Here is a 19,733-nt window from a genome sequence, read left to right on the forward strand (position 1 = left end):
TAATCATGACAGCGGTTAGAGTGCCGTTAGCATTAGCATGGTGTCTCATCGCATTATAATGTGTAAATATGTATGAAAATACTGTTTGCAACCCATTTTACCTCCATAATGTGATGCATTTCTGAATGAAACTGAGAGAAAATGAATGTGAGTTTGTAGTGATTGTGGAGATGTGTTTTAAGTGAAAAATTAAGACAAGCATCTTTTTCCTTGTGAAAAAACGTAAACAAACTCGCAATAACACCAGGAACAGGTATTCAAAAAGTAAACTGGTCAATTGTGATTTCCTGAATTCATGCTGATTTCAAGCATTTCAATTTCTATGTTTATGCATTCTATGCATAAAACAAGACATAAATGAATATAATAAACTGTTTCTGGGTCCGGCAATAGTTTGATATTTTAGATTTTCTACAGAAATGTAAGTCTAGTGAATTGCCTCACCTCCTGTAACTGTTGTCGGACTTTCTCAAAGAGTCGTAGCCAGTTCTCTTTAGCTCTGACCGCCGGGTCCACTGGCTCCTTTGGCTCCATCGGCTCCTCATTCACCGGTTCACTGCACAGACATAAAAGATTGTTTGCATCTATAATGCAACAAAATCAGTCTAACAACATTGCTTAAAAACAGCTTTTATTCATCCATGTGGTTTGTTGGCCAAGCTCGTCTGATTTGCAGGTTTTAAAATGATTTTGGGCACTAATCATGTGGTAGACCATCTTAACCAGGTCAACTGTCCAATAAACATTTTTTTAAAAACCATTCAGTCCATGTTTTTAAAGGAGTTTTTGCACTTATCAGCTGGTCAGACTGGAAGATATGCTGGTTGACCATCTCAAATCAAATATCCTAAAAACAGCTTTTAAATCATCCAGTAAATGCGTTTTGCGTTTTGTGAAACAGGACTGGTTTGCTGGTTTTAAAGTGGTTTTGGCCACTTATCAGCTGGTCAGACTGGAAGACATACAAACAAGTAAAATATCCTTAAAACAGCTTTAAAATCATCCAATAAATTAAATTTGAGCATTTGAGATGGCCAAGTTAGTCTGATTTGCTGGTTTTAAAGTGGTTTTGAGCACTTAGCAGCTGGTCAGGCCAGAAGACAAGCTGGTTGACCATCTAAACCAGATCAAATATCCTAAAAATATATATTAAATCATCCAATAATTGTGGTTTGTACATTTTAGGTGGCCAATTTAATCTGGTTTGCTGGTTTTAAAGTGGTTTTGGACACTCATCAGCTGGTCAGGCCAGAAGACAAGCTGGCTGACCACCTAAACCAGATCAAATATCCTAAAAATATATATTAAATCATCCAATAATTGTGGTTTGTACATTTTAAGTGGCCAAGTTGGTGTGGTTTTCTGGTTTTAAAGTGGTTTTGGCCACTTATCAGCTGGCCAAGCTGGAAGACAAGCTGGTCGACCCTCTACACCAGGTATCCTAAAAAACAGCTTTAAAATAATCCAATAAATGACATTTAAGCATTTTAGGCAGCCAAGTTAGTCAGGTTTGCTGGTTGTAAGTACCTCTCAAGTTCAGATACCGGTTCCTCCTCTTCGAAAGGAGGAGATGGAGGTGGACTCTCAATCTTTATTTCCTCTTTTGGAGGTTCTTCCATGAGAAAGTCGTCTTCTTGAAGAGGAGGTTCCTCCTCCATTGGTGGCTCTACTGTGGGCAGTCTCTCTTCGGTCGGAGTTGGAGGTTTAGGTTCTGGTGCAGGAGGTTTAGAGTTGGTGATTGGGGCAGGAGCGGGAAGCTCAGGGGATTTGGTTGCAGGTAGAGGCATCTGTTGGGCAACAGGAGCAGGAGCAGGAGGTTGAGCCATTGGAGGCTGGGATTGTGTTGGTGGAGGTTGGGATTGAGTTGTTGGTGCAGGAGGTGGTGGTGAAGGAGTAGATCCACCCAACCCAAACACGGCAGTCAACGGCTTAGCCATAGCGAAGAAGGACTGAACCGAAGGGATAGGGCCTGAGGACTGCTGTTGGGGCGGTGCTTGTTTTTGGGGGGCAGGAACTTGCTGGTTTGGGGGTTTGGCTTGAGGTTTGGGTTGCGTCTGATTGGACGGTTGAACTGGAGTTTGGCTGGCGTTTTGAGACTGTTGATGAAGCGAGGCCTGTTTCTCCAGAGGAGGTCTGGTGCTTGATGGGACGTCCAGCGTTGGGGCGGTGCTGGTTGGAGTTGGTGTGAACGGAAGCTCTTCGTCCACGTCCACCGGACACAACTCTTCTTCCTCGTAGTTAAATTCCTCCTCGCCCTCAAACATGTCCACCTCTTCTGGACACAGGTCACCATCCTCTTCCTCATACAGAGCACCTCCTTCTCCACCGTCTTTACTGTAGGCACATTCGTCGCTGTACGCCCCCTGCGTCTCGTCCCAATCGGGTGAGCCCTTGCTGTAGGTCACGGACGAGTGGCAGGAGTGGTACGAGTCATTCTCGTCGTAAAGTTCTCGCTCGCAGTACTCTTCGCTCAGTTGAGAACTGCAGTGACTGAGCTCGGCTGAGGATGCATAGCTCCCGGTCGGGCTGGAGGAGAATGAAAAGTGAGCAAAAGATTAGGCATGCACTTTGTGTTTTGGAAAGACTGAAATTCAGAAAGTCTACACCAGGGGTGGCGAACTCCAGTCCTGGAGAGCCGCAATCCTGCAGAGTTCAGCTCCAACCCTAATAAAAACTCACCTGCCTGTAGCTTCCTAGTAACCCTTCAGGCCTTGATTAGCTTGTTCAGGTGTGTTTGATTAGGGTTGAAGCAAACCCATGCAGGGCTGCGGCGCTCCAGGACCGATGTTCGTCACCCCTGGTCTACACACATTTTGCGCAAATAATTTGGTCATTATTGACTGTACATCCTTTCCTCCAGCATTATATGAATGCATTACTGTATTAGCTGTTATTTTATTTTAGATACTACACTGCAAAAGAGTTTTCCAGTACAAATATCTAAATATTTTTTAAATCAAGATATATTTACTTGGGATGCACAATGACATAAGATAAAAAGTCTTGTTTCTTTAAAAACGGATTAAAATAAAGTGAATTTATGCTTAGAAAAATGAGAAAAAAAATGTCTTTCAGTGGGCTCAGAAAAATAAACAGTTTTTCCTCTTTGAATTAAGTTTATTTCTCTGACCCCATTGGCAGATCTTTAAGTTTTTTTTCACATTTCATTTGAACAACTTTTCCATATTTTTCATAACGTTTTCTAATTTTCAGTATAAATTGACTTAATTTTAATAAATTTCTCAGAAAACAAAACTGATATTGTGTAATTTTGCATCGCAAGTAAACATCTTGATTTATGAATGTTTATGAATTTATGAATGTTTATGAATTTGTACTGGAAAACAGGACATTCTTATTGTGATACCATTTATTTCAGATACTAACACTATAAAAAGTGGTGCTCTTCTTTAGTAGTTCTCTTTATTTTTAAAACAAATACCTAAATATTCTTAAATCAAGACATATTTACTTAAGATGCACAATGACAAGATAAAAAGTTGTGTTTTCTAAAAAAAAAAAAAAAAAAAAAAGATCAAAATGAAGTGAATTTATGCTTAGAAAAATTAGGGGAAAATGTATTTTTCTAATTTTCAGTATAAAATGAGTATTTTCAACTGACTTAATTTTAATGAATTTCTCAGAAAACAAAACTTATATTTTGTCATTCTGCATCACAAGTAAATATATCTGGATTTATGAATGTTTAGATATTTGTACTGGAAAACAAGACAAAAATATTATTGTGATACCATTGATTTCAGATACTACACTGCAAAAAGTGATGCTCTTCAGTATTCTTGTCTTGATTTTCAATACAAATATCTAAATATTCTTAAATCAAGACATATTTACTTGAGATGCACAATGGCATAAGATAAGAAGTCTTATAAGTTTTCTAAAAAACTGATCAAAATTAAGTAAGTTTATGTTTAAAATTAACAAAAAGAAAGTCTGTCAATATGGTCAGAAAAATAAACTTGTTTTCCCTTTCAATTAAGTTTATTTTCTGACCAATTTGAATCAAATTCTCATTTTAAGTAATTGTTTCAAATATTTTTCTAATTTTAAGCATAAACTCATTTAATTCTGATGGATTTCTCAGAAAACAAGACTTCGTATCTTATGTCATTTTGCATCACAAGTAAATACATCTTGATTTAGGAATGTTTAGATATTGGCACAGTAAAATATTATTGTGATACCACTGATTTCAGATACTGCACTGCAAAAAGTGATGATCTTCCACAGTGCTTTTGTCTTGATTTTCAGTAAATATCTAAAATATTTGTACTCAAAAAAAACTGCTTCTGTACTAATCATATATTTGAAACTTGGCACTGAACACTGCAAATAAGAGCTAAAGCAGAAGATACAAGAGGGGTTAGTACTGCTACTACTGCTTATCTTTTTGCAAACAGGGCTGATCCAGGAACAGATCCATTGAGCCCTTAAGCAAAGTCAGGCTGATGTCAAGTATTTTTATAAATCAATGAAAACTCGTCTTGTTGAATAATGGAAGAGAAACAAAGGAGACAGTAGAATTGAAAGGTCTTTGTGAGGTGAAAAAAGTAGCAGAAAATAGAGCGAGATAAAAGACATGGCGATAAGACATGATGAATGAGTCCATTACAGAAAACCCGAAGAGGAAGAATGAGCAAACAGACACTCTCATACCTGCTGAGAAACATCTTCTCACACGCACGCCGTATCGATTCACTGTGTCATGATTGTTTCAGGGTTGCTTCATTAATAATTAATTGGTTTAACCAAAAATAAAACCAGTCTGGCCAAAATATATTTAAAATATATGCTAAATATGTTGGAAACTGTGTGGCTTAATGAAATATATTTTTTTCAATTTGAAAATGTTTTGTTTAAACCTCCTACTGCCAACATATGCAGGTGCATCTCAATAAATTAGAATGTTGTGAAAAAGTTCATTTTTTCTTGTAAGTTATTTCAAAAAGTGAAACTTTCATATATTTTAATTCATTGCATGTAAAGTTTTTAAGTTTTTTGTTTTAATTTTGATGATTAGAGCTTACAGCTGATGAAAGTCAAAAATCAGTATCTCAAAATATTAGAATATTTACATTTGAGTTTCAATTAATGACCATCTCTACAGTATAAATTCCGGGTATCTCTTGTTCTTTGAAACCACAATAATGGAGAAGACTGCTGACTTGGCAATGATCCAGAAGACGAACATTGACGCCCTCCACAAAGAGTGTAAGTCACAGAGGGTCATTACTGAAAGCTGTGGCTGTTCACAGAGTGCTGTATCAAAGCATATTAAATGCAAAGTTGACTGGAAGAAAGAATTTGGGTAGGAAAAGGTGCACAAGCAACAGGGATGACTGCAAGCTTGAGAATAATGTCAAGCAAAGCTGATTCAAACACTTGTGAGAGCTTCACAAGGAGTGGACTGAAGCTGGAGTCAGTGCATCAAGAGTCTCCACGCTCAGACGTCTTCAAGAAAAGGACTACCAAGCCACTTCTGAACCAGAGACAACATCAGAAGCATCTTACCTGGGCTGTGGAGAAAAAGAGCTGGACTGTTGCTCAGTGGTCCAAAGTCCTCTTTTTAGATGAAAGTAAATTTTGCATTTCATTTGGAAATCAAGGTCCCAGAGTCTGGAGGAAGAGTGGAGAGGCACAGAATCCATGTTGCTTGAAGTCCAGTGTGAAGTTTCCACAGTCAGTGATGATTTGGGCTGCCATGTCATCTGCTGGTGTTGGTCCACTGTGTTTTCTGAAGTCCACAGTCAACGCAGCCATCTATCAGGAAATTTTAGAGCACTTCATGCTTGCTTCTGCTGGCAAGCTTTATGGAGATGCTGATTTAATTTTCCAGCAGGACTTGGCACCTGCCCACACTGCCAAAGGTACCAAAAGCTGGTTCAATGACCATGGTGTTACTGTGCTTGATTGGCCAGCAAACTCTCCTGATCTGAACCCCATGGAGAATCTACGGGGTATTGTCAAGAGGAAGATGAGAGACACCAGACCCAACAATGAAGACGCTATCAAAGCAACCTGGGCTTCCATACCACCTCAGCAGTGCCACAAACTGATCACCTCCATGCCACGCCGCATTGAGGCAGTAATTAAAGCAAAAGGAGCCCCTACCAAGTATTGAGTGCATATACAGCAAATGAACATAGTTTCCAGAAGGCCAACAATTCACTAAAAATGTTTTTTTTTTTATTGGTCTTATGAAGTATTCTAATTTGTTGAGAATTGGTGGGTTTTTGTTAAATGTGAGCCTAAATCATCACAATTAAAAGAACCCAAGACTTAAACTACAGTCTGTGTGCACTGAATTTATTTAATACACAAGTTTCACAATTTGAGTTGAATTACTGAAATAAATGAACTTTTCCATGACATTCTAATTTATTGAGATGCACCTGTATTACAAAACGTACTTCAAGACACAAAAAAATTCCAATCTTAAAATTAGGCCTGTCAGTTTAAAGCCCTAGCTTAATTAGTTATGAAAAAATAACGGATACGGTCCGCTTTTTGAAAATCAGATATATAAGTATTTAAGGATAAAAGACTCGAGTTGCTTTTAAAATATTCCTTTTAAAAGAGTCCTTTTCCTCGAGTCAAGTCGAGTCTGAAGTCTATAAAAAAGTGCCTCGAGTGCGACTGAGTCCGAGTCCCTAACTCGAGTGCCCATCTCTGCATTGTATGAACAATAAATACTGAGATGTTTCTCAAATTATCTTCTTTTATGTTCCATGGTTTATGTTAGGCCGTTGTAGCCTAAATGTTTGTGTAATAAATTTTATATTGAATCAAATCAAATATTTCTTTCTAAAGCTACAATTTGTAATGTCTAGTTGATACTTTCTCATTTAACACAAAGACAGCTTTAAATAATCTTTTGTGGGTATTTTCAGTCAAAATTTTTTGCAATTAATCGAAACATCATGTAATTAATTAGATTAAAAAACGTATTCGAATGACAGGTGTAATATATATATAGTGCTGTCAATCGATTAAAATGTTTTACTAATTAATCAAACATTTTTTTCTGAAATTAATCGCAATTAATCCCACCTAACATTAAAGTTTTTAATATACTTTTATATTGCAATAATTTCATATTCAATCTTCAAATTAATGTACAAACAACAAAGACTATTACTTTTAATATTTGTTTAATGGCATCTTTTTTTATGACTGAAGGCCAGTATCACTGATACCAATACTACTGATGTCTCCATAATTTTTCCCCTCTAATATTTGACCATTGACTAACAATTAAACATTACATGATAATTGAGAGATCAATTTTAACATGTATTAGACTTAAAAAAATAACTTCTAATTTAAGTGAACTTAAAACAATCTTCACATAAACCCATTATAATAAATGTTTTTGGTAACTCCATGACATTGCATGCACGTAGTTTCATTCGATATGAATTGATACAGGCCACAGCTTGCGGCGGCGGCGCCTTTGTGCGTGCATTGAAGAGCATGCGCTGTGAGCACAACACCGTTTCCGCACTCGTTTGACTCACGCCTGGCTCTGAGGTGAAGTTGGAGCACGCGTCTGAAACGTCTCCGGTTTGATGTAATTATAAAGACGTTCTGCGACTGAATAAATGCACTTCTTGTCAAGAAAAAGAGACTGAAGCAGCAGTTGTGAGTGGGGTGGCCAACCCAAGCTCCGCCCCTGCATTAATTATGTTAAATATTTTTAACGCGTTAAACTGAAATTAATCGCCTGCATCAGTGAGCAGTGAATATATATATATACATATACATACACACATATATATGTTTTTTTTTTTTTTTTTTAATTTAGCTTGACAATACATTAAGCCAAAATGTATTTTAAGATACAAATATTTTTTTGGCCTCTTGAAGTATATTTTGTAATATAGTTTGCCATAAGAAGGTTAAAAAAAAAACATTTTATATTTAATTATTATTATTTGATATATTTTATTTACATTATATTATATATAGTAATTTAATACATTTTATTTTTATATAAAAAATATATTTTACATATATTATTTGTATAAAAATAAATATTTTGTGAATATACTTTACAATACATCTAACCAATCTTATGTATGTATATGTGAAAACAAAATAGAACATCTAAGTAACAAAAAAATTATTCATTTATTTTATAATGGAAAACATATGAAAAAAAAAAAAAAAATTATATATATATATATATTTTGCACCATTCAGAATCATACAGGAACATATTAGTAACAGAAACAGAAGCTAACAAGCACAAATACCAACAAATAAACACAGCAAACTACTCTGGGTTATGCAACTATGATTACGGCACCTGTCCTGCTTAAACTAGCAATACTACCACTGTATACTCCTGTTCATACTAGTTTCTACTAAAATCTGCTGCCATAATGACCACAGGACTAGTAAATGTGGAAATGGAGCTGAGTATGCCTCTTTCTCTCTCACCTGACACCCCTCGGGTGATCGTAGTCCAGGTCGCAGTTGTTGGAGCGCGAGTAGGAGGCGCGGGGACTGCGGTGCTGGTGGCTCATGGGATACTGGTGGACCGAGGCGTTGGGTTGAGATGTGCTGTAGTACGGCGGTGGGATGCTGTTACTGGTCTCGCTGCGGTAATCACTGTCTCGGTCATCCATCGCGCTGTCTGGATCATTGTCTATACACATACACAAAAATCAAAGACACGTTTTATTTATTAAAAAGACTGATAAAACATAACACATACAAATCTGTCATGACCTGGTGTTATTTGAGAAGCGTACTGTACTTTAGGAAGAGACTCTAAAGGCAAAACATTGGTCAATTTTGAGTTGTTATGCCATTTTGCTTCCATAACATGTCTTCTTTAAGACTATTGGAAAGAAAACACCCACAATACACTTTTAAATGTCTATTTTATTACACTTTATCTATTTGCATCTGCATTTTTAAATTGCAATACATATCTTTAAAGGCCATTTCTCAAAATGATTTTTTTTCTTCACTTATGCACCACTTACATACACCGAACTTTCCTGTTTTATTCCTTTCTATACACTGAAGGAATTAAGAGAACGGTTTGTTCACATTTTTACTGATTTTATATTCATTAAAAAAATGATCATTTTTATGGCTTTTTATAGTATTTTCTGATTTATGGAATGATTTAAAAAAAATCACCTCTGTAAAAACCTTTAACTCTAATAACTAAAAAAAAATTTGGAAACTGGCTTTATCCAATGTTCAAGATTTCCTTTCTGGAAATATATGCAAATTAGTGCATGTTTAATTAGATAAAGTCTGTTTTGCTTGTAATGCAAAACAATTGTCTTAATGTACTGTGATTTAGCAAATTAAAGCATGGCGATTATCTGTTACATTTTTACTGTGTTCACCTGTAGTGATGGATATGAGCATGTATTTTAATTAAAGTTATGAAATAATAAAGAAACTCTAGTTTCTGTTTGAAAGACATCAGTTTAAGCTTTTAGTATTTGAATTTGTTGCATATGTGACACTCAACACTTGTAAAGCCAGAGAAATATGGCATCTAAAATGAAAAAAATACAAAATATGTGAATGTGTTGTAAAATAAATATTTTAAATAACAAAATAAATAAAATATTTTAGCATGCTTAAAGTCTGTCTGCATGCTAAACGTTAGCACTTTCAAAGCATACAAATAACTTACAAATGTACTGCCTTCAACAGTAAACATTAAGAAAATTACTCCGAACATAGTTTTGTGCAACAAAAGGCAGATGATTAATTGGTTTATTTGTGGAATATCTGTCAGTGTGAAAACTGTGCCAGCCTTCGCAGCACATAAAGCATGAGTGTGTTTGTTTATCCAGCATGAAACGCTCGTTGAGTGAGTAAACCCACTCTGGTGATATTAACTAAATGTAAAACCAATAGGAAAGCAGATGTCAGATTAATGAGTTTATAATGACAGATATGAGAACTCACTCTGCTGGTCGCCCCACCAGTTACCTGTGAGAGACAGAAGATGACAGAATTACCCACAATGCAGTGCTGACGTTTAACCTGAAAAGTACACAGTGTCTCTCTGCGCTGAAAGTGTTTCCAGATTTGTTCAATGACAACAGCAAAGCATAAGGGTGAGCAAAGGATGGTATAATGCTGATTATTTTTACACAATATTCAAAACTACCACTACTATCAGTCTATTGCTATTAAAATTAATATTACTACACTTAACCATGCAGATTTTATAGATTAGATTTGTACTTGCCTTGCCAATATTTTCAGATACAAGTGAATAAACACTTATGCTGGTAAACTGTCATACAGTGATCTCTTCATATTTTTCAATGCAATGTACAGGTAATTAATATTAAACCACGTTTTATCTTTGTTAGCCAGTTAGACATACATTGGTCTAAAGCAAAAAATAAATAAATAATTAGCAAGACATAAAAACAAAATGTATAGAATTTTTGTGGTCAGCAAGAGTCTTTTTAAAGACATTAATATTTTTGTTCATCAAGGCTGCATTAAATCAAAAGTGGCAGTAAAAGCATTTATAATGTAACAAAATATTTATATGTGACCCTGGAGCACAAAAGCAGTCTGAAGTCGCTGGGGTATATTTGTAGCAATAGCCAAAAATACATTGTATGGATCAAAATTATTGATTTTACTTTTATGCCAAAAATCATTAGGATATTAAGTAAAGATCATGTTCCATGAAGATATTTTGTAAATCTCTTACTGTAAATATATTACAACTTAACTTTTGATCAGTAATATGCATTGCTAAGAACTTAATTTGGACAACTTTAAAGTTGATTTTCAAATAGTTGTTTCTCGGCCAAATATTGTCCTATCCTAACAAACCACACATCAATGGAAAGCTTTTTTATTCAGCTTTTAGATGATGTATAAATCTCAATTTAAAAAAAATTGACACTTATGACTGGTTTTGTGGTCCACGGTCACATATTTCAAACAAATGCTGTTCTTATGAACTTTCTATTCATCAAAGAATGCTGAAAAATAAAATGTATCACTTTCAAAAAAAACATCAACTGTTTCCAACATTGATAATAGTCAGAAATGTTTGTTGAGCAGTAAATCAGTATATTAGAATGATTTCTGAAGATCATGTGACACTGAAGACTGGAGTAATGATGCTGAAAATACAGCTGCAGATCACAGGAATACATTACATTTTAACAGATATTCACATAGAAAACAGCTGTTTTAAATTGTAATAATATTTCACAATTTATACAGTATTTTTTGACCACAAAATGCAGCCTTGGATAGCAGAAGAGACTTGATTCAAAAGCATTAAAAATTCTTGGTGTAATGCAGTACTGAGCCGGTCTAGTACCTCTTCCTGCAAAAGAGTAAAGTATGGGTTTGATGACTCAGTGTTCTGTGATAAAGTGATGTGCTCCAGTGATGATTCCCAGCTGCGTGCCTCAGCCAATCAGAAGGTCCCAAAGTCTAGCCCCCCCCGGGAGCTGTGTCAGCAGAGTGTGAGTATGTGTGTGTGTGAAATGAGAGCGTGCTCGGCGCTTCTCATTCAGCTTTCTGCAGGACTTCTGTCATTACCATCATTCATAAATCACATTAACAGTGACACACATACGGGAAGGACTGAGCCGCTACAGCACTTAGTGATTTAGATGCTCAGAACTGTGAAGACGATCCGAATTATGTATGAAATCTGAATCTTATCTGATGCTCTCAAAAGTGACCATCAGAATCAATGGCTACTTAGAAACAGTTCCACAAGAGCTTCTATGGTCATTTTAGATGTCAAGATATGGTGTTGAGACTTGAGATAAAACATTACTTTAATTATCTGCAAATCAATAAAATAGCTTGAATTAAATGTGCATACATTTTTTGCAGCATTTACTAATATTTGCTTGAAAATATCTGAAAGAGAACAGCTGAATTATCCATTGACAAGGCTGTAGGTGGATTTCACAAGTTAAAGAAGGGGAAATGAAATATTTTGGCTAATTTCATGATGGTTTAGGCTGTAATTCATGCATGTAGAGCATTACACTCACAGCACTGTGTTCCTGGGACTGACAGCGGCCTCTCCTGAACCTCCTGATATGAATACTGCAACACAAATCACACACATTATTTACCAGCCACATGTGAAACCTGTTACATTAATGCAATACTGCTAAATTAAATTTATAAAGGCAATGTAAACTCTTTATGAGAGATTATTAATATATCAATCACACTTGATCAAAAAAGAGAAAGAAAACTAATTTTTGGTCCCCGTTGACAGATATTTGTTCTTGTTTTAAGTATAAAAGCAATTAATTTTGTTCAGTTTATTAGAAAACAAGACTTAAAGGTATTTGCTTGAGATGCAAAATACCTTTATTTAAAGATGTATAGAATTTTGTATTGGGGAAAAAACAAATACAGATGAATATATTTATTTCTGCAGTGCATGCAGCATTTAATGTCATGGCTTTATGAATTTAAGACTTTCTGCTCTGATTTGAGACCTTTTTAAGGTCTTAATTTGTGTAATTAAGACCAATAAAAAAATATTTAAAAGATCCGCAGAAACCCTGAAATAGACCAGTCTCTTTGTCCATGCGTTTTGGTTTTGCGGTGTTGATTTTGCAGTAAACAATTTCAATTCCATAGGGGGCAAAAAATAAATAAATACATTTTGTTTTGAGAGGACATACAAAAATATTGAACATTTTGAAAAATATTGAAACTGTTTTTAGCTATATTGCCCAGCACTACTATGTATGCAGGGCCGTGTTATCCTAATGGGCAACATGGGCTGCAGCCCAGGGCCCCAAACACTAGGGGGCCCCCCCGAGTCAATTCTCTTTTGCATTTTATATAGGGTTGCCAACCATTCCGTATAATACGGAATAGTCCCGTATTTAAGGCATCAGTTTGTCCCGAATTTGCAGGCATACGCTGTATGGGCTCGCGTTTTGATTTCTGCAAATTAGTTTGGTTGAATGCAAAGACATGATTATTGATCGTAAGCACAACATCCAGCTATAAAACATACTATCTACCTTTTACTATTTGCAATAGTTGGACCGAGGTTATGGAATAACTTTCCTTTATCTGTGAAAGCTTCAAATTCTGTCTATGAGTTTAAAACTAAACTGAAATCTTATTTTCTTACCTTGGCTTTTTAAACTAAGTTTGTAGGCTATTTTAAATTATCTTTTGAGTTTACTGATGTTATTCTTTTTACTGGTTTTTATTCTATTTGTACATCACTATGGTCATCTGCTGTTGTGTTTGTCGGTGCGTAATAAATACAAATACATGAGGGAAGATGTCTTTCACTATTGTAAGTTAATGTTACATTTTTAAAATGTCTATAACTTCTAGCGTATTATAAGAAGAGCAGGAAAAAGGCCTTTTAATGGCGAGTGATATTTAGGCTAATTTTATTTGCTGGGCTGTTGTTGATTTGTAAGATTATTACTCAATATTGCTTAATTTATGTACATAATTTTTTTATTTATTTGCCTCTTATGGGATTATGACGTACGCATTGTGTTTGTTTTTATTTCATGTGTATATCACGCGCATCTTTATACAGCGTTTGATCGCATTTTTGATTGGTGTAATGGAAGGGGGGGGCCCTAAAGCTACGTTAGCCCAGGGCCCCACAAAGGCTTAACGCGGCACTGTATGTATGACAACACGTTGCATTTGTGATTACGATTGTGAATACATCAGGTTACTTTACAGATGCTACTGTTTTGAAAGTGAAATGCCACAGTGAATCTTATACGTCAATTTGATGTCAGATTTCTTTGCTGGTGCATGCAGAAACTACAGCACAGACAGACGAGACTCACATCCTGGTCTCGCATGGCATTGAGCTGCTCCAGTTTTTTTGCCCAGTATCGAGCCTCTTCTTCTGGGATGTCTGTGGGAGAAACACACACAAAGAAGAGATGTCTTAGCCTCAGATCTCATATCAACAGATTGAGCAATCAAGATATCCAAGTCCGGTTTCACATCTACCAGTTCCTAAACGTGACGTAAAAAGCGAACGGACTAAGTGGACGGTTCTTGGCCAGAACAAACTGCAGAGTGAAATAATCTCAGACAGATGGCGTATGTCTCCAGCAGAGCCACTTCAGAGTGAAAGCAGGTCATTTATATTGACAGAGCGAGAGAGTTTCAGTGTAAAGGTGTATTTCTGCTGAACACAGTCTTTTTGAGAACAAGACCTCATTTGTTCAGAAAACAGGGCTCATCTGATGTTTGAGGGCCGTCTGTGACTTCTTTGTAGCAAACATTTTTTAAACTTTTAAAAACTTTCAACAAAAATACTGCTAAGCAGCTTAAGCAGTACTAAACATGCACATGAATTTGAGGTTTAAATGAACAATTTTGCATGCATTTCCTATTAAAACAGTACGTTTGGACATTAATAGCCCAACGTGAACTTTAATTTACATCTCAGATCTTGCTGTTGTCTGTGTGTGTGACTGGTGATATTTAGTCCATTGTTTTTGTCCATTTACGTTTACAGTCAGTAAGTTTTTTTATTTTATAGTTTTATTCATCAAGGCTGCATTAAATTCATCAAAAGTGATAGCAAAGAGACGTTACAAAGGATTTCTATTTCAAATAAATTGCTTTTAAACTTTATATTCATTTGTGAATCCTGAAAAATAAAATGTATGATGGTTTCCACCAAAGTATTGTGCAGCACAACTGTTTTCAACAATGATAATAATAATTAGAAATGTTTCTTGAACAGCAAATCAGCATATTACGTTGATTCCCCCTAAACTTTTGAACAGTAGTGTATATGTGGTAAAAGTTTATTTTAGGATTACTATATCATATAGATGAGCTCAAAGCTAACAGACATGCAGTAAAAGTCATACAACCCCAGTTTTAGCCTCTAAAGGTGCTGTATTTGTGGTTGCAGCTGTGATGAGTATAATCTCACCCAGCGGCAGCTCGAAGCGCGTGTCCAGAAGCAAACGGTGGAATGTTGGATCTTTAGTGCCACAGATTTCATTATCCGCCATAATGACCTGAGAATCTAGAGTCACCCATTCGCCTGGTCCTTCCTGAAACACACACACACAGTGCACAAGCATGTGAACAGGGACGCACCTACAGACTCATGCATATCATTTTGGTCATTTTTTTTATGTACGTATATTTTGTTTTCATTAATGTTTATTTCATTTTTTTGTTGTTATTTTAGTACATCGTTAAAATAAATTAAAATGCTGCTGCCTTGGCTAAAACTAATTTTTATTTCAGTTAACGTTTATTTTATTTCAAGTAACAAAAATATACCCTGATTTTATAGTTTAAGGCCTGCTGCAGAAAAAAAGCTTGATTGCCCTTAGATTTACTGTAATAGTGACAGCTTTTTAATATAATATTTAATAACAAACCATTGTTTAAGTGAAACCAAATTTTGCTCTTTTGGCTAAGAAAAGATTTAAAACTGTATTTTTCAGGTCAGTCTACCAGTTCGACCGGCATAAATCAGCCTGGACAAGCATGTAAAGCAAGTCTTTGAAGCAGAAATGCATCATCTGATGCCTTTGCCAATAAGGCAATCGACTCTTTTAATTGAAAAGTGGGACCTTCCTCTCTCACACAGCCCATTAACTTCTCTGGTCCTCATACACATCTCTGATCGGTCACAGAGAGCAGAGCTCCCAGAATGCCGTTGGGATCATCGCCTTGATTTCTTATATCTCGTTAGACTTCTCTCATCTGTGACATCATCAAGACAGCTCCAATGATTGGCTGAGCTCTGAGCTCAGTGTTTATCGCACATAAATCTCTCTTGATGTCTTAAAAGTACCACATAAAGGTCTCATTTATTTCTCTGCCAAACGTCAATAAAAGTAAAGAGTCAGCAGATACTGTTTTTCAGAGTGAAACGCAGAACTGTGTTTATTTACACGTGAGCAGCTCATGATCCAGTGTTTCCAGAATCTGACACCCACTCAGATCTGCATCCGTTTGAGTCGCTTGTGTGCATTTGGAGATAAAACATGAGTAAATCATCTTTCCAAACTTATAACGAGAAGCGTGTATCAACAAAAGCGAAGCTTTAAGGTCTTCATGTGTGTTATGCCAAAATAAAAGCTCTATGGTTTAATGTTTGAAGATGAAGAGTTTAAGCGTTTTTTTACAGTTGTACAGTAAAACAATTTATTATTATTTTAATATTTGATATTTAAAGTAAACTATATAACAATTACAATTTTGTCTTATAATTTTGTATTTAATAATAATAATAATAATAATAATAATAATATTTTATAGCTAAAATTATGCATTTTGTGCATCCCTACAAATAACCACACCAAACCTGAAACTTTTAAATTTCATTTTAAATAATTGTATTTTTTACAGCGGAATATTTATGTTGTTTAATATTTTTGTTTAGTTCTACTAATGATCATAAAAAAATTATGATAATGATCATAATAATAATAATAATAATAATAATTATTATTATTATTATTATTATTATTTTATTATTATATTATCATCATCATCATCTAGTCGTATTGATATATAAATCACAAACATTTGGGCCAAATTGTGCAACCCTAAAAATAAACGCAGCAAACCTGGAGCTTTTTAAATGTTAAAAAAACCAATCACAATCGCAATGTTTAATTAGCTTTTTTCTTCAAAACACGCAGCCCTATTCACTGGGTTTAAAAAAAAAAAGTATATATTTTATGAAGAAAATTGTGCATCCGATCACTTTGTAAAATAAACCTCTCCTTAGCAAGATGCATAAATTGAGGAATCATTAAATGCACCACTGCTTTGCTTTTATATTTCAGCCCAAATCCATTAAATGCACTGCTTTCACTATATAATCTAGCAGCAATAAACACAATCATATATTACAGAACAAATGCACAAACAAATCTCTCTGAACATCAGAGGAAATTCTTCAGTCAATGCTTAGAAAACACAAATACCTCAATGGCTTCAAATCACAAATCACACAAACAGCAGAACTTCAGAGAAAATATTCATTGACAAGATTATATATTATTCATGTCACGTTATGAAAGCATGAGGAAAAACTCAGGGTCATTTATAAAAAAAAAAAAAGGTACATGAAAGCAGTAAATGGAAGGCGGCTCAATAAAACCGCTGCCTTTAAAGCAAGCATTGGCTTATGTAACAGGACAGAAAGGGCACAGATGCACATGAGGAGATCTGAGGTGCTTTACGGCCCAGGGCTCACAAAATCACTAGCCCGACGTCGGGGGCTATTGTGTTTTCCAGTCGGGCTACCAAAATGCATCACTGCCCTGCCCGACGGGCTACCTTAAATACAGGGCTCCCATGCAGTGTTCCCTCGAAGCTGAGCGCGCGTGCGACCGGGCAGAAGAAATAATGTGCCTCGCGCACAGAAAAATGTGTTGGGAAGCCATTTGATTGAATGCCGCCAGTAAAAGGGAAAGAATAGCAATGCTCGGGCAAACCGCTATAGAGCTGATGTCACGACAGAGTTAGAGCCGGTGAATGCGGTTTACAGGTTTCATAGAAAGAGAACGATGTGCACCAAATGAGTCGCTGTAGAAACTGAATACTTCAATGGTTGTGGTGCGCTCAACACGAGAGACAACACAAACGCAATGACATGTGAAATAAAACATCCATTAAAGAATGGCTGGAAGTAGCAGAGGATGGTAACAAAACTCAGAAACATGTTCAGTCACACACAAGAGTATTGTACAAACTGTACTTCATAACGATGTTTAGACAGCTATAGAAGAATTCATATATGTTCACGTTTTTTTTTTATTTAACTTACAGATCTCAGCTTAAGTTTTGCTTCAGTTTGTATTCTATTCTATCAGTTTAAATGGTTTGTTTTAATAATATATTATGTTAGGGCTATATTATAAACCTGATAAATAATTGACCTTGTTTTTTAGTCTTTCACTGAGTCTCTTGCTCATCAAGGCTGTATTCATTTCAAAAATACAGAAAAAACATTGATAGTGAAATTTTATTGCAATTTCTAATATTTGTTTCCTATTTTAATACCTATACTTTAAAATAGCATTTATTCCTGTGATCAAAGCTGAATTTTCAGCATCATTCCTCCAGCAGTGTCCCATGATCCTTCAGAAATCACTCTAATATACTGATTTATTATCAGTGTTGAAACTGTTGTGCTGCTTCATATTTTTCTGGAACCTGTTACTTTTTTTTTTTTTTTAATTTCTAAAGGATCATGTGACTGAAAATACTGCTTTGCTTCACAGGAATTAATTACATTTTAAAGTATTTTAAAATAGAAAACATTTATTTTAAATTGCAATAATATTTCAAAATATTATTTTGTGAAATAATATTCAGTATTTTTTATCAAATAGATACAGCCTTGATGAGCATAAGAAACTTCTTTAAAAAACTTTATTGATCCAATCTTTTGAACTGCAGTGTATTGTACAGTAAAAATGTGTTTTAAATACGTTAAATGGTATAAGAAATAATTTTTCAAACTGCCTTAAATTAAGAATTCTGCAGATACCTTGTAAATAGTAAAATAAAACTCTTTCCTTGATATTTGTGTATTGAAAATGTTTTTGATTGACATTTATGGTCTTTATTTTATTTGGGCTAGCTAAATTAATTTTCGGGCTACCAAAATCTGAAGAGTACCTGCCTGAAGGGCTACCAGGGATTTAGAAATTTTGAGCCCTGCGGCCGTAAATCCAGCAGCGCATCCCGTGTCTGAACCAGATCTAGTCAAAAACCTGACCTTCACTTCTCTTATCTGACAGCACACCCACTGTCATCCTTGTTAGATTTCATTTAAAATCTGATCTCACCACAGACAACAACTGTACTGCTCATATGTTGCCCTTTCATAGCTAACAAATCTATAGATATTAAAATTTGACATCACACTGCAAAACATTTTATTACTTGATATTTTTGTCTTGTTTTCCAGTACAAATACATTCTTGAACCAAGATACATTTACTTCAGGAGCAAAATTATTAAGATATTAAGTCTTGTTTTTTGAAAAATGTATCAAAAAATGTATCAATTTATGCTTAAAACTAGGGCTGGGCAATATGGCTAAAATATTATGACTTTTTTTTTCATAACATACAATATTGATATTTATCACTATATTAATTTGCCATTAATAAAGGAAGGAAACACTTTCCTCATTTGTTAGATTAATTTAGGGCCCCAAGAAATGCATTTTATTTTCCCCAAAATTCTGTTTTATGATTCAGTACCAATTTATTATAAAAACGGTGTGTAGTGAAATTATTGAATAAAACGTTAACAATTTAATCATTTAACATGTAATCAAATAAAAACAATTAATTCACAACAAAACATTGTATTTAAATTTTTTGTCAAATAAGATGCTGCACAACAGAAATGCATAAAGAAAAAATACCTTGGTTTTATGATATTCCTTAAAAGCAATAACATTATAATGATTACTTTAAGAACTATATTTTAGTATACAATAGTAATATATTTGTCATAATTTCTTCAAGTTAGACTGAACTTTTATTTTGACGGTTTGCCGTGAAGATCTTTCAGTTTTAGTTTCAGTTTCAGTGTGTATTTGACTGTAGTTTCTCAAATGGTGAAAAGTTGGCAAAAAATAAAAATCATTTTAAACTTCTATTGTCTTAAAAAAAACAAAAAAGAAAAACAAATATTTTGTATTTACAAAAATACTTAAATATTTTTTT

The 19,733-nt window shown here is 34.8% G+C and overlaps 1 protein-coding gene across 1 annotated transcript in view; it reads right to left on the reverse strand.

Annotated features, from left to right (window-relative positions):
• The window catches only part of LOC306845759 (protein unc-13 homolog A), a gene marked incomplete at both ends in the record, with an annotated part of 85,471 nt that overhangs the window by 46,495 nt on the left and 19,243 nt on the right, over window positions 1-19,733 (reverse strand). The window contains 7 exons of the mRNA XM_079378738.1: window positions 445-556; window positions 1,528-2,526; window positions 8,464-8,671; window positions 9,964-9,987; window positions 12,039-12,087; window positions 13,842-13,912; window positions 14,951-15,074. Of these exons, the coding sequence (XP_079234864.1) occupies window positions 445-556; window positions 1,528-2,526; window positions 8,464-8,671; window positions 9,964-9,987; window positions 12,039-12,087; window positions 13,842-13,912; window positions 14,951-15,074 (1,587 nt within the window). The remainder of the gene's footprint in view (window positions 1-444; window positions 557-1,527; window positions 2,527-8,463; window positions 8,672-9,963; window positions 9,988-12,038; window positions 12,088-13,841; window positions 13,913-14,950; window positions 15,075-19,733) is intronic.

Source organism: Barbus barbus (assembly GCF_936440315.1).
Source record: "Barbus barbus genome assembly, chromosome: 26".
NCBI lineage: Eukaryota > Metazoa > Chordata > Actinopteri > Cypriniformes > Cyprinidae > Barbus > Barbus barbus.